Source organism: Plasmopara halstedii, assembly GCF_900000015.1.
Source record: "Plasmopara halstedii genome assembly, contig: Scaffold_614, whole genome shotgun sequence".
Classification (NCBI taxonomy): Eukaryota; Oomycota; class Peronosporomycetes; order Peronosporales; family Peronosporaceae; genus Plasmopara; species Plasmopara halstedii.
In genome coordinates this window covers 442,217-455,967 of record NW_020187532.1, presented here as the reverse complement: position 1 = coordinate 455,967, position 13,751 = coordinate 442,217, and the positions used below count along the sequence as shown (strand labels likewise).

Genomic DNA, 13,751 nt, shown 5'->3' with positions numbered 1-13,751 from the left:
TATATGGTCCTCACCAAGTTATGCCAAGCAAGTACTTAAATTATTTACAGCGACGTATGCGGTATGATGCTGACACCTACCTTAGCTGGGAAACGATAATTCGTCACGTTTATCAAAAAAAACAATATTGTGTCATACTTTTGTTGAGGAGCTAGTCTTAGGTAGTCAACAAGTTTGTTTACTTTGTTGCACCGAAAAAGGAAACAAGTGTGTGAAAACACAGTTATGGTAACTACACTTCTGGAGGAACGCTTACGTTCTTTGCAAACAATGTACATTACAGAAACTTACGCCCCCGTGCATGCCTAAGCTACATGGAACACGCTATTTACTGAAGTCATGTTGGAGTAAAGCTGTACAAACTAAAATATTTCTTTGCAATATGTACCCGAAACGCGCTGTCAGTCATGGCATGTCACCAAATCAAGTTAGGGAAGAAAAACTACTTGAGAAAAAAATTTGGTGGTGTTCGGCTATCACGCGTACGTTTAATTTCCAAGAGAGTGCTAAGGTTGACGCTGGATCAGTTCGATGTCGACTTTTGGGCTACTCGGAGAATAAGAAAGCGTTTTGATGTCGAGAAAATGAGCGCGGTCGCATTCTTGTCTTCGCGACGCGCAATTACTAGAAGTGGTTGGCTCAAGAAACGTTTTTTTTGGAAACCAGATAGCATCAACAAACCCACCCAATACCGGATGTGGACTTCAAGCCTGACAATATGCGGTATTAAAAACACCAGTCACTCAAAAAGGCAGCAGACATTCCAGGAGCAAAAAGGCCGAGTCAATACATATTGCTCAATGAGATGTATGTACAGGGTGATGACTGTAAGTATGAAGCTGCTTTCGGCTTAAAATCACTCCGCTAAAACAAGATTTGGACACCTGTGCCGCTGCCGAATGGTCGCAAGACAATCGGCAGCAGATGGGTAGTTCGCGTCACAAGAAACCAGGTGGCGAAGATCGATCGGTACAAGGTGCGCACGCGACCAAAGGTTTTTTTTCAAGAGTATGGCATTGAACTCGAAAAGACCTTTGCAACAGCGAACAAGTTCAAGTCGATTCGGATTTCACCAGCTTCGGCTGCTAATTGCAGGCGTACTGTTCACCAAATAGATGACAGCGTTTTCTGTTGGTCAGCTATTTTCATGGCCCAGTTCTGACTGATTTAGCGATAAAGATTGTCTGAATAAGGTGAGGAAGCTTGAAAACCGCTTCGCCTCATAGAGGATGCGATATTTCAACATGGGACAGCTGTAATGGCTACCAGCCAATAGTCCGTTTCAGCACAAGGTCATCTGCCTCTTAATGTTGAGAAGCGCGCTACGACAGCGGCCCTGTCCCAGAGCAAAGAAGATTAAGTTTAAGGGAGCGCCAGGTTACGGGACTCGGGCAATCTTGCCGAAGTGAAACCTCAAACCTCCACGTATTTCCAGTTAAGAGTGAGCATTCTACTTACCACCATACTGATAGCAGACCTGCTGTAACCGCTGGACCGCCAAATATTCTACGAAAATGTTGGCCAATCCATGATTATCGAACCGTGCTCGACCCTTTAGCGGCTGACTCTTGCAAGCTCTGTCGGTCGGTTATGGCAGCACGCGGACTCTCTTCAAGGGTCACGGCATGAATCTGCGGTAGAGATGAATCAGTTTGCTGTCTGAGTTTAGTAGTTTGCTGCCAGACCTAAGTAACCCCAGCAGGCAGCTCAAAATGCGTTGCTGCTTTTGAGCAAAGGTTGCCAGCCAAGTTACAGAAGAAATTATTGGCCTGTCGCCAAGAAAAATAGTCAAGCTGGCTCACAATAGCGGGATCATTGTACGGCTGCAATACATATACATAGAACACTAGATGAGGTCGCATTCCTATCAAGCTGTTGATCGTACAACTCAATCCGTCTAAGGTACGACCGTGAACGGCTCGATGTAGCGCAGTAGCAGCTCATTTTCATTTACGGCAGACACTGCATGTGTAAGAAGTTATTTGCATTCAGTAAAAGGTTTCAGTCCACAACTCAATCTTGTGTTTTGAGTTCGCCTTTGGTATCGGCGTGTCGTTTTGTTCGACTGAACTCTCAGCTAACGTATCGCGTTCCCTGCGCATGACGCTCAATCGCGTCAGGATAAAGAAATCTATTTTGCCGCAAACAAAAACCTGGCTGATATCAGTAAGTCAATCTTAATCGACAGCCCGCACCAAAGATCGATGCCGCATCGTGGTGATGCCTAAGGCACCCGATGTTTCTTTAAATCATTCAAGAAAATTGGAGTAAAGCTTGTAAATTCATGTACTGCAAAATTTAGCGCGAGGTCAATAACTTTCGAGCAGCTCACACCTGCACCGCGGTTTTGCCGCGCGAGTAACTCAGCAAATATATCTATCAAAATGCGTCTCCCGGATTCCCTATGGCCACCTTCTAGCGGTTGATATATTCAATCTAATGTCAAGCACATTGAATAATGTCTTTTGATTATTTGCTGTTTAGCGAAAATCTTTCCAATACAATGGCTACCGATATTCTATGTTGGCATAAACTTTTGCTTGAGGAACATCCCGATTCACCCTCACCGGCCAAATGCTGACAGCAGCAAGATGATTCATCTTGCTCAGACGATCCACAAATACCGCAACTTCTGTAGTACAGGATGCGTCTATTGGGGGACCGAAAATGAAAATATGTTTATGGACTGTCCTAATCTGCCGGGCTCGACAGGCTAAATATAAAAATCGCCGCATGCAGCGAGAGTATAGTTCATTATAACATATTGGGTCACCAATATATGTAGCTCACTGAGCAGTATTTCTTCTTTTACGAATCTTGCCACCGGAAAGGGGTATCATGCCACGTACAATATTGTGAAATTGCGGTCCTCATCGTGAGACACCACTACACGCTGAGTGTCTTGTGCGTTTGTGCTGTAACAAAATTTGGGATAATATATAGCGGTGAGACGTGCGACGGCGCGCTTCGACAGGCGGTAGGTTCTACTCAGTCTCCTTGATTTTATCAGCCCGACACATTTGCGTCTGACCGGTGCGCTGTACCTATCGCCTGTTCTATCGGCGACGTAGCTGCGATAATCCAGTGCAGGGGCTACGCAAAATCGCATTTATCACAACATTATCCGATCTATCCTATACATCACGTCAAAGGAATTCTATGCAAAAAATATTGACCATAGAGATGTGGTGATGACGTCGCTGAGCACAACAACGCACATTCTGAATAGATCACAAACGGCTCAAAGCCAATCAAGTGCAGCCTAAACGTGAAAAAGACATACTTGTTGCAAGTAAGATCTTGCTAATAACAGGGTAGCTCAGCCCAAAGCATTCAGATGATGCGATTCAGATGCAAACAACCCTACTGGCATCTGCTTGAAGTAAAACACAACCTTACTAAAAGTCGAAGCGTAACAGACGACTCAGAATCAAGGCATGCATGAGGTTTGCCTTCACAGCTATAAAGGTCACCTCTCTTGTCAAACCTACAGCACCCTGCGCTTTAGGAGATATGAGGGACCATGGTATGTCAGCTGAGTTTGCACTGTGCTTGTGAAAGTCGTTAGCTCGACCGAACAACATCCTAAGGTCTCTTTAAAAGGCAGATTCGGTCAATCAACCAATTTTTTTGCATGTCTCTCGGCACAAGAAACGCAAAATGGGATGCCTTGGTGCCAAAGTCACACATGTACATTGGCAAATAGCATTTTCAAGCAAAAAAACTCGAGCACTGCTCACAAAGGTATTATACGTGGATCTCCAAGTCTGTATGATCAGATATAGCATCAAAATAAGTTTTTTATTTATGCTTAATAGGAGGACTTACTGCAGTAAAGAGATGTCGCTATCTCTCTCAGTAGCTAAAAATAATCATTTGTCATGTCAAGCCGATTATGCCGTTCAGCAGCACATTCTTTATAGAAACGAATTTCGCGCCAACATCTTAATTGAATTTGGCGTATTATGAGCATACATAAGTTGACACCTTCCCTTAGCCTTTCTGATACATAAGGTCGGCGCCGAATGTAAGCATTCTTTGAGTCTTACCAATCCCGCTTCGTGCTTTTGGCCTGACATGTTGTCATACTGCTTCCTTGTAAGAGGCATTGCCAAATCTCACAATTTATAAGCACCTTAGATCTAGTCAACTAAGTGACGGGCTCCTTATCTGGGAGTAAGACGGATGGTGAATTTTTGTCGCCACGTCGCAATAGTTTTTGTAGCTTAGAACAAAAGGATTTATAGAAAACTGAAATATTGTTGCTTTGCCTTCTCCTCACCCCCAGTGCTTTGTAATAGTTCTCAGTAGCGGATTCACCTATGGCGAATGTCAAGCTCAGCCTCTACTCTGAAATCAGCCGTACTTGTTTGGTGATCTTTGCGTCTTGCAAATATTTATATATACTTCTAAGAATTAATTACTTCAAAGCTATGAGGTTTTCCGCCGGAGGTAGTAAGCAGAGTTTCCGCCGGAGGTAGTGAGCAGAAGAAGACTACAAATCTTAGACTGCCTCGGTCGCTTCATTCACAATTGACTGATGTTTCTCACCACTTGCTCGTGAAATCTCATTCCTTCGCACGGTAGACCCGTCACGCGGTAGTGATAACTCAGCTGTACCGTCACTTTGTGACAAGTTTAACCCATCTTTCTCATCTACAGGGTCTACACAATAGCTATCGCAGCATTGAACACGCGCCATAAGCGCTTCTGGTTTCCGATCGTCATAGTTCCATTACTTACCATAGCACTTCCAGGAGAAAGGCGCAATCAATATAATTTCATTCTTCCAGTCGAACATTGTGGTTATCTAGCCACGTTTATAATGACAACGTTTCACAATGTCAAATACGTCAACCTTTACTTGATATCTTAAATACTTTTCGACAAATTTTTCGATGCTATCTGCTGCTGAATTGTCTCGCGCCGCTCTTAATCCATCAGGAATTTCCACGGCATCACAAAATTCGAGGCATCCAACATCTAAATCCTCTAGAAATGGATCCCCACCTCTATAATCGAGTTGCTGATGAAAGGACTCAGCACCACTTAATTCGAATTTCACGAGATTCAATAACCCGCGGTATTTTCTCAATAGACCATTTTGCGCTTATCAAGACCAGCGCTTTCTTGTTAGGTTTTCGTCGCCGCTGTTGCATGACACGCCATCCTTTTATATCCCTCAGCCAAAAGCAAGCACACAAGGTGCAGACGCTTTGTGTTACCGCAGATAAAATACTACAAGTATTGCGAAGATGCGCGACAGCTTAAAGCATTCTATGATTATCATAATCATTGCTGAGGTTCATCGCCTCTGGCGTGCTCGTAGAGCCTACTTTTCCAGCTCCCCATCTTGCTCCGCATCAATCCCAGCGCCCAATACTTTCTTGAAGGAGGTATGATGGACGCAAAAGACCTCGGTGCAAGTCACACTCGCATCGGATACCCGTTACCGCCTCCGGTTGAAAGTCAGACGCCGTTGTGGCGATCAAATCTTTTAACTCGTGGACATATCCTGCCATTTCTTGTATACATTGACGTGTATACAACAAAGTCATCGAACGCACTCGATACGCCTGGTTTAGTGGTATGGACACCGGCAACACCTGTCAAACCAAGTTTTCTCACGTCGAAGACGCCGTTTATTTAGGGTATTTCACGCATGTACCCAATCTCGCGTGAGGTCTCTGAGCCTTGATTGAGCAAGCGAGACGCGCTGTAGCTCCATTCAAAGCTAAGCCAATATATGGTCATCAGAGTGTTTTTAGTCTACAGGTTGAAATTTTCCCCATCCTCACCCTCAAAAGCCTGGGCGCTTAGCATCAGCGGCCTCACGATGAGACCCATCCATTCCTCGAGCAGTGCCTGCTTTAGGCGCTCTGAACGTGCATCACCGGTGCATTCGTTGAGCTAGTGATTGCCTCTGGGAGAGCGATTAACGCTATGAATCTTTTGGTCGCTAAAGTCCTGATGTCATCTAAATATTGACAAAAGCTTATTGAGCTTGTCTACTGTCACAAAAGCAGATATTTTAGCGTTTAGACTCTCCACGACTAAGATTGGTGTGCTACCAAGAGCAACGGAATCTCCAAGCTCCTTGCAGAGAGGAAGCTCAGCATGTTGCAAAAATATAAATTTGCTTCGTGACGTGCAGTTGGCAGCCCACATGTATCTTGGACTCCTCCTTTCCGAGTACCATCAGATGTACTTACAGACACGCCAAAGTACAAATTTCGTACAATTTTACTGTAGTGTATTTTGTACATTTTAATTATACAAAATGTGCAAAGGGTCAAGCACTGTGTTACTAAGCAGCTACAGTAATTGTCAAGTTAAAACTTGATTCGTTTTCTGAGAGTATTACAAGCATGATCTCGTGTTAAACAAATCCGTCAATATGTTGCGCTTTTCTTCTTTCGGAAGGTTAACAATTTAAATTGACTTTGAGGCCTTTTAATTTGCCCACTAACGGGTATCTAAGGACATGGAGCTACATATTCTAACATTATTGGTACAAATAAGTGTCTGTCAACGGTTTCATAAAGTCAATAGAAAAGATGAGAATTGAAAAGACAATGTTATCAATTGATACTACGGTCTGTCACCTCGTCCAGTGACTTGAGATACTCTAACATCTCCGCTGCTAGCATCTCTCTGTCTCTCCTTCTCAAAGCTTCTTTAAACGGTTCATAAAAAACTTTACCAACAGCTTTTTCAAATCAATACACTTGCTTTTCTTCCTTGAGGATCGATCTGAAAATATTCGCCAATTTCTTTTGATTCAATGCGTTAACGAATTCCTCCACCTGCTTTTTATCCTCCAGAGCCGCTCGAAAGAACCTCACACGATCATCATCTTTGATAGCCACTCTGAGAGAAAACACTTGATTCATATCCTTTATTACTTGATCAAACACCATCCTTAGGTTATTATCACCCAGACCATTCCTGAAGACATCGATCTTTTTCTTGTCCTCCAAAGCCTCTTTAAATAACTTCAAACGCTGGTCATCCTTCATTGCCTCTTTGAGAAATGACACTTTATCTTGATCGACGAGAATCGCTTCGAGTGTTGACACCGTATCCAGTTCCGTACTGCTTAACATGTCATCAAGTAATTTGAATCGTTCTATAACATTTGTAAGCCTCGTCACACGTTCATTATCCGCCGCAAACATATTGAGCGGTTGCAATGTATCCCTGTTCGTGATCAACTTGAGGAGATTAGTCACAACTTCATCATTTTCCTCCTTAATCTCCACACCGTCTTTTTTCAAAGGCAATGGAAGGTGTTCTAAATCCATTACATCGTTCGAATTTGCTTGAAGCAATTGCACTGCTCTCTTGTCTTTGAGCACCTCTTGGAGTCGTTGCATAAGTTTCTCGTCATCCAGCAACGCCTTAATCGTATCTTCCATTTCCTGACCGCCTAGCATCCTGGCAGATTCAGCGACCTGACTGTATGCTTCCAAGGCCTCTTTGACCAAACCAGCATGATAGTTAGACTGCACCGCTGCTTTCAGCAAACGCACTTGACCCTCGTTGAGCTTGTTCAAAATGGAAGTCGTATACACATGATATAGAGGTTGATTAACGCTCGTCGATATCCTTTCCGAATATTCCGAAAACAACACTTTTAATTTTACTTCATCTTTATATCCACGAGATTTCAGAAACTTATGTAAATTAGGCACCACAACAGCAGAACTCTTTGCCTCGTGCTCAATGAAGTTGAATCGAACATAAGCGACATAATCAAGGACCGGATTTATATCACGAAATGGATAACTGGAAATAAGACCGAAGAGCTCAATAAAACTGCTGGATCGCAACGCATGTAAGCGATACGCTAGGTTGAGGGTAGTAGGATGTCGCGATAAACCCTGTATGAGAGAATTAATGTTACTGGTATCACACTCACACGTTCCCAACCAAGTTATCAAAGACCCTCCGTTTCGTTTAGCTGTAAGAAGGTTAGTTAAGTCGTCTGCAACTGATAGTCGGAATTCTGAATCGCCATTTATCTCGTACATTTTGGTGGCATAAGACAGCAACGGATTCTGTAGATGTAAACTGAAGAATCCTTTAAGAGATTCGTCTTGTACTTGCAGCATCAAAAGTTCAAATATTGCTGAAATCTTTGTTTTAGATTCGAGAAATCGATTCTGTGTCAATTGGCTTGTCGTAGGGGTTATAAGCAAAATGGAGAAGGACACATCAGCAAATGGTCTCGAATCTCCCTTACTTGCCTCGTGAAGCATCTTGATGTACGTGTTCGATAGCCACTCTTCTTCTCTTTTACGGAGTTTCTTTTTCGATAACAGTATACCCGCCTTTCTTACTGCATCCATGAGTGGATCGCCATCGTTAACATGTACCAACTTGCTGTATGGATGCGGCGAGATCCAATTCTTGATGAAAGAAAATATTCTTATCTCCCCATCACTTTCATCTGGTCTGATATTGTCTTGCGCACTGTCATCGTAACTCTCCAATTCTCCTTCATCAACGGTCAAGCTACTATTTGCAGAAGGCAGCGAACCATTCAAGTGACGTACGAACACGATTGGGTCTTCATGCTGGACTGTACTCGAATTAGACGTGGAAGATACACTGACATCAAGCAGTAATAAAGTTGAAAGGATCGGCACGAACATCACCAGGAAAATTGGGAAACGATATACCGCAAACCAAGTGACAAATGACTGGGTCAGGCAGACGTAGCCTTATGTATTTGTTTTTATCATCACAAAAAAAATCTGGTTTATCCGGCTCTCGGGACATCCAACCTTGGCTGAAAATTTTTGAACACATTTATGAACAGAAACAAAGCTGGTACTATCACAGCCATTTAGAAGCCAACACATGCTGCTTTGGTCGCGCACGACGACAAATAATTGAAGCACATATCTATTGATGTTGTATCTCTCTTAATATCAGTCAAGATTTAGTACATAAATGTATCGTACATACGTTTTATTCGTTAAAAAAAATTAAATTTTGTATATGAGGAATATGATAGTGGGTTGATGCGATATTCTGCAAGTTCGAGCAGCCGCGTGTGGAAGCGACCAGTTCTTTCTTGCCTCAGAGAAAGTACAAACTCTGAGATTAACACGATGGCTGCCGATGCTCTAAGTCTGATGGGCCATCATGTTTCCCGCGAACTAGATACATGTTCGACTATCATTTTTACAAAAACTTTACGTACTTGACCACAACACGGAGCAACGCTCCCACGTTTTGCACAAATTTATGAGATTTTGCTCGGCGTTCGGATGGTACAGTCATTCGATATAAATGAGTGTTTGCGCTTAAGCTCAATGAAAATGGTAGCATGACTTACTTTGAAGCTCGCGTCGTCGCACTGAGGTTATTGCAGACGATTGTGGTTAATAATTTTACATCTTACTCGCCTGTCATAGGCTTAGACATAGTTTGTTATTATATTCTGTTAGTACGAACATCCGTATGACATGAAAGCTGTTTCTTGAGCAATAATCGCGACAAAGCTTGTTGAAAAGAACCTTTCATAGGCCCAACGTATTTGTATACCGGTCGCACAAACGCCGCTGCAGTTTGGCTCTTGTACAAAGTGGAGCTTCACATTCAATACCAGAACACCAGAAGTTGAACGACGCGTAGCTTGATCTCCTCCCCAATTATCATCGCTAGAGCTCGGATTCCAATGTTAAGTAGCGCAGGGCCCTAATTGCAGCACACCAATGATAGCATCTCTAAGCGATTTCTCCGTTGAATGTGGAGCATGCGCAATGTGCACTGCTTGTACCTTCATTTCAGTCTTTCACCGAAAGTTAGTCATCCACATAGAGAACTAAAAATACCAGAGATGCGTGGTCGTCAACTTCGATCATGGCGGATGAATTTAAATACGGATATGCTCGATGCTGTGAGATTCCGAGCTCCGTTAAGTCAGCAAAAATGGCTTTAAACCATACTGCTGCAGCTTGTTCGAGCCCATTGAAGTTCCGTCGGAGTTGGCAGACCATACAAGCAGGTACATAAACTTTTTCTGGCAGTTCCAGACACATATTCGGGATCGCCATTGATGAAGGCGAATTTGATGTAAAATTGGCGAATTAAAAGTTGACGTTGGTGGCACACCGCTGACATACACGTATAGTGTTCATACTCGTTACAGGGGAGTATGTGTGAGTGTAGTCGACACCTTGAGACTGCAGGTATTTAAGTGCAACAAGCCTTGCCTTGTAACGCTTCACATTGCCATTCTTGTCATGTTTAAGAAAATTTACCTAATTGCAGCCGAGATTTTTTGCTTCTCGCGGTCGCATCAGTAGATCGGACGTGTGATCGGATTTCTCGGGAGAACAGCTTCCTTCCAGCTTTTCGCTTTTGGCGAGGCCCTTGCCTCCTGATAGCTACGAGGCACTTCCATTGCGGATAGTACAATTTCGTAACTACCCAAACGTAATTGCTTACTATCAGCTTCGCTATCAGTGAGAAGTGATCCACTTGTGCGTTGTCGTTTGCATCTGAGCCATTGGTGAGTAGTAAAATCCACCTTCACTCCTCACAACGTCCAAACTTGGCAGCATTTTTTTTTGTGGTGGGGCGTATATGAGCCGCTTTGAGCGCACCAAATACGAGAAGATCACCACCACACAATTGCTGTGTTGCCGCAATTGCACCTGGTGGGCTCGATACACGCTGAATATTTGTCAAATCTATGTCAGATGGATATGTCACACGCACGCTATGTTGCGGTGGAGTACAGTTGGAAGAGTGGGTAGGCGTTCTGCATCGAATTTCGCCATCTCTGAACAAGAGTTCACTTCGAATACGGTAAGAAGTGTCTGGACTCCCCCGTTCCGGCACCATGATTGCAGTTCACTCGAAATAAATAAACGTTCCAGGTTCGGTGAGTTCAACTCCATGTATTCTGCCTTGTCATTGCCAGTAATGGCTTCAATCTACACGTCTTCTACACAGTCTTGAACTGGAACATTCGGTGGTGCTTACCCTTCATCAAACTCTTCTCTGGTCGCGTTACTTGATATTCTTTTGGCACAGATCCATTTTCACGTACATGAATGGCATTTGCTCGTTCAGCTAAATGGTACCAGTTGTGACAGGCGCTTAGCATCGTAGTCCCGAATTCGATAGGCTTTTGGTCCTTCTGCGTACCAAAAAACAAATATCGGTAAGCCTTCGCATCCAGTTTAGACCTCTTGGCTTTGTCGACATGTACAAATCCGCGCGACCCAACAATCCGAGAATACTTCAGTGTAGGCTGTACTCTTGTCAACGCTGTAATGGTCTCATGCGAGGCCAAGCAGAGTTTGGGATCTTGTTGATGATATACACTGCTGTCATCGTTGCTTCTACCTACCATTGACGTTTAATATGCCTCGCGTGAAGCATCAAGCGTGTCATCTCCATTAGTGTCTGGTTTACCCGTTCGGTGAGCCTGTTTTGCTAGGGAGAATACGGTACACTGATCTGATGTGCAATACTTGATCGTGCGCAAAACAAATTGGATGGTATTTTCCACCATTGTCGCTCCGAAAGCACTTGACCCTTCTCACATACTGATTTTTCACTCACTCGCTGTACTCCTTAAAACTGTCTAGTACCAATGCCTTGCTCAAATTGAGATACACATGGAAAGCGCGTGAGGTCATCGATAAATGTGACCATGTACTGGGCTCTACCATTCAATTGCTTGGTCGTTGCCATAACATCACTATGAACAATCTCGAATGCACGTGTGATTTTGACTTAACTTCCCGACTGCCGTTTTCGACTGCCAGACGAACGCTTAAGTTGAGATTTTTCCTCGTATACATTCTTTACAGACACCATTAATTGAGCCCTTCACGCTCTTGATACCTTTACAGGTCTTGATAATCGCGTTAATCTTGGAGAGGTCTACATGTCCATGACGAGCGTGAAAAATCAAGTGCTACCGTCACCACTGGCTTCCTATCGCGAAATTCACTTTATCGACGAGTTCTTGCGTAATTGACCCGGGAAAAAACTTGCCGACACGAAAAATGAGCTATAATATTACTGTTGAGTCTGAGTGAAGCATGGTCAGTTTGGAGCTGCACCACCATTTCTTTGCCATGACATCAAATATAGACACCAATTTGCGGTCAAGCTGCGCACATGCAGCACATCCGTCAGTGTGACACTGGTACCTCCGACCAAACGGAACCTGACGACACCAGCGCCAACAAATTTAAGTCGTTGTCCCATGGCTACAGTGATTTTGATTTGTTAAGCCAGAGTGCGATACGATAAGAAATTGAGAACTTGCACCACTATCTAAAGGCATACAGTTTCCCCATCAGCGGTTCCACTTATTGCTGAGAATACAAATCGTTGTGACTTCGCTCTTCCGTTGAGGGCACGACAACTTCTTGTGACCGAACCGTTTACACAAGAAACATTCATCTGGAACCCACTTGGCCCCTCATTGTTTCTTCGCCATTCTTCCGACTCGCAAAGCCACGGTGTCCACCATTACCACGACATTTAATACCACCTCGTCGATTGCCACGGCCATCACTTCTGTGCGTCCTTGCCCGGAAGACACCCCTCCTTGCCTTCACGCTTACCTCGTACTCACTGCCTTCACGCTCACGTCGAAGCAATTCCTTTGCATCCGATAACATGACGCCGTCTCGCGGCTCGATGATTCTTATCATGACGTCGTTCTCCGAGGGCAAGCTACTAAGCAGAATAACAATTTTTTTATCGTCTGACAGCCCTTCTCCCACCGCCACTAGCTGAGAGCATAGGTCAACAAAGTGAGTGATGTGCTCCATCATATGACCTGCTGTTAAGTAGCGGAAGGCAAATGCCGAAGTGAATTCGTTAGCAGCTACACAATCTACCCTTCCTACATGTCCGTAACTACCTTCCGGTGCGCCCTTCTAGTTCATCTGCGGGAGGAGCGAGGAAAGGAATAATCGTACTTGACAAACGCTGGACGTCTGCCGAATAATCATTCAATAGATCACTGGCAACAATCTGATGTTTTTTTCGCCCAAGCATGTGCATATCCATCTTTTTCAAAAACTTGTCTTGAAATTCACCCAGCAAGCAAGCAAAGAAATCAGCAGCAGCCCTCGAGACGCACCGACAGGGCGGGGGAGTTTTGGATGTGATGTAATCACATCCAGCACTCACTCCATTATCTCCCAATCAGATCTTGCCAAACGTGATTTGCGGATCCCAGTCATCATTTGTCGAGTCAGTTGGCTAGTCCAGCTCTTATTACGCGGCGCTACTTCAACACCTTCCGCATGAAGCGAAAATTCGTGTAGAGTTGCGTGCGCAGCTATACCATTTGTGCTGACTCTGCTTTTTCAAGAATGTACGTAGAATCTCCCACGCTTCCAAAGTAGAACCTGAGCTCCAAATTGTTGACTGATACGATGGGCTCAGCATTCGTGCCACCTCAGCCAGCGCTTTCATCTCAGCAACTTTTCATTCACTCAACTGGGCATCTTCTGGCTTCATTTTAGCGACATGTGGGCATTTACCTCCAACATGAAGCAGTTGTTGTCCGTGAGTATCTCGTTCGGGTTTGAAGTGTTTGGCTCCATAACCTTTAAAGAGAAACTTGTGCTTTGCTGCGATGGTCTATTGAGTCAAAAGTCTTCCAGCTAATAAGTCGAGAGCCCGTTCTAAAGACCTGGCAAAATTATGAAAGTTCAAGAAACTTCTGCGACCATCATTCTCTGTAACATGCAAATTGCGAG

At 44.0% G+C, this 13,751-nt stretch overlaps 3 protein-coding genes across 3 annotated transcripts; all 3 read right to left on the bottom strand.

Moving 5' to 3' along the window:
- Positions 1-6,719: 6,719 nt before the first annotated feature.
- On the bottom strand, positions 6,720-8,657 carry PHALS_12118 (uncharacterized protein; the record flags this gene model as incomplete). The annotated part of the gene is made up of 1 exon (XM_024727602.1): positions 6,720-8,657. The coding sequence occupies one exon, from the start codon at positions 8,655-8,657 to the stop codon at positions 6,720-6,722; it is 1,938 nt and encodes a 645-aa protein (XP_024578163.1).
- Positions 8,658-9,390: 733 nt separating this feature from the next.
- Positions 9,391-10,543, bottom strand: PHALS_14566 (Reverse transcriptase, RNA-dependent DNA polymerase). Its single transcript, XM_036407495.1, has one exon. It carries the CDS (start codon positions 10,065-10,067, stop codon positions 9,816-9,818), a length of 252 nt encoding a protein of 83 aa, XP_036263192.1. The 5' UTR covers positions 10,068-10,543; the 3' UTR covers positions 9,391-9,815.
- Positions 10,544-10,545: 2 nt separating this feature from the next.
- PHALS_12117 (uncharacterized protein) lies at positions 10,546-10,860 on the bottom strand (the record flags this gene model as incomplete). Its single annotated transcript, XM_024727600.1, has 1 exon — positions 10,546-10,860. One exon carries the CDS (start codon positions 10,858-10,860, stop codon positions 10,546-10,548), a length of 315 nt encoding a protein of 104 aa, XP_024578161.1.
- Positions 10,861-13,751: the final 2,891 nt, after the last annotated feature.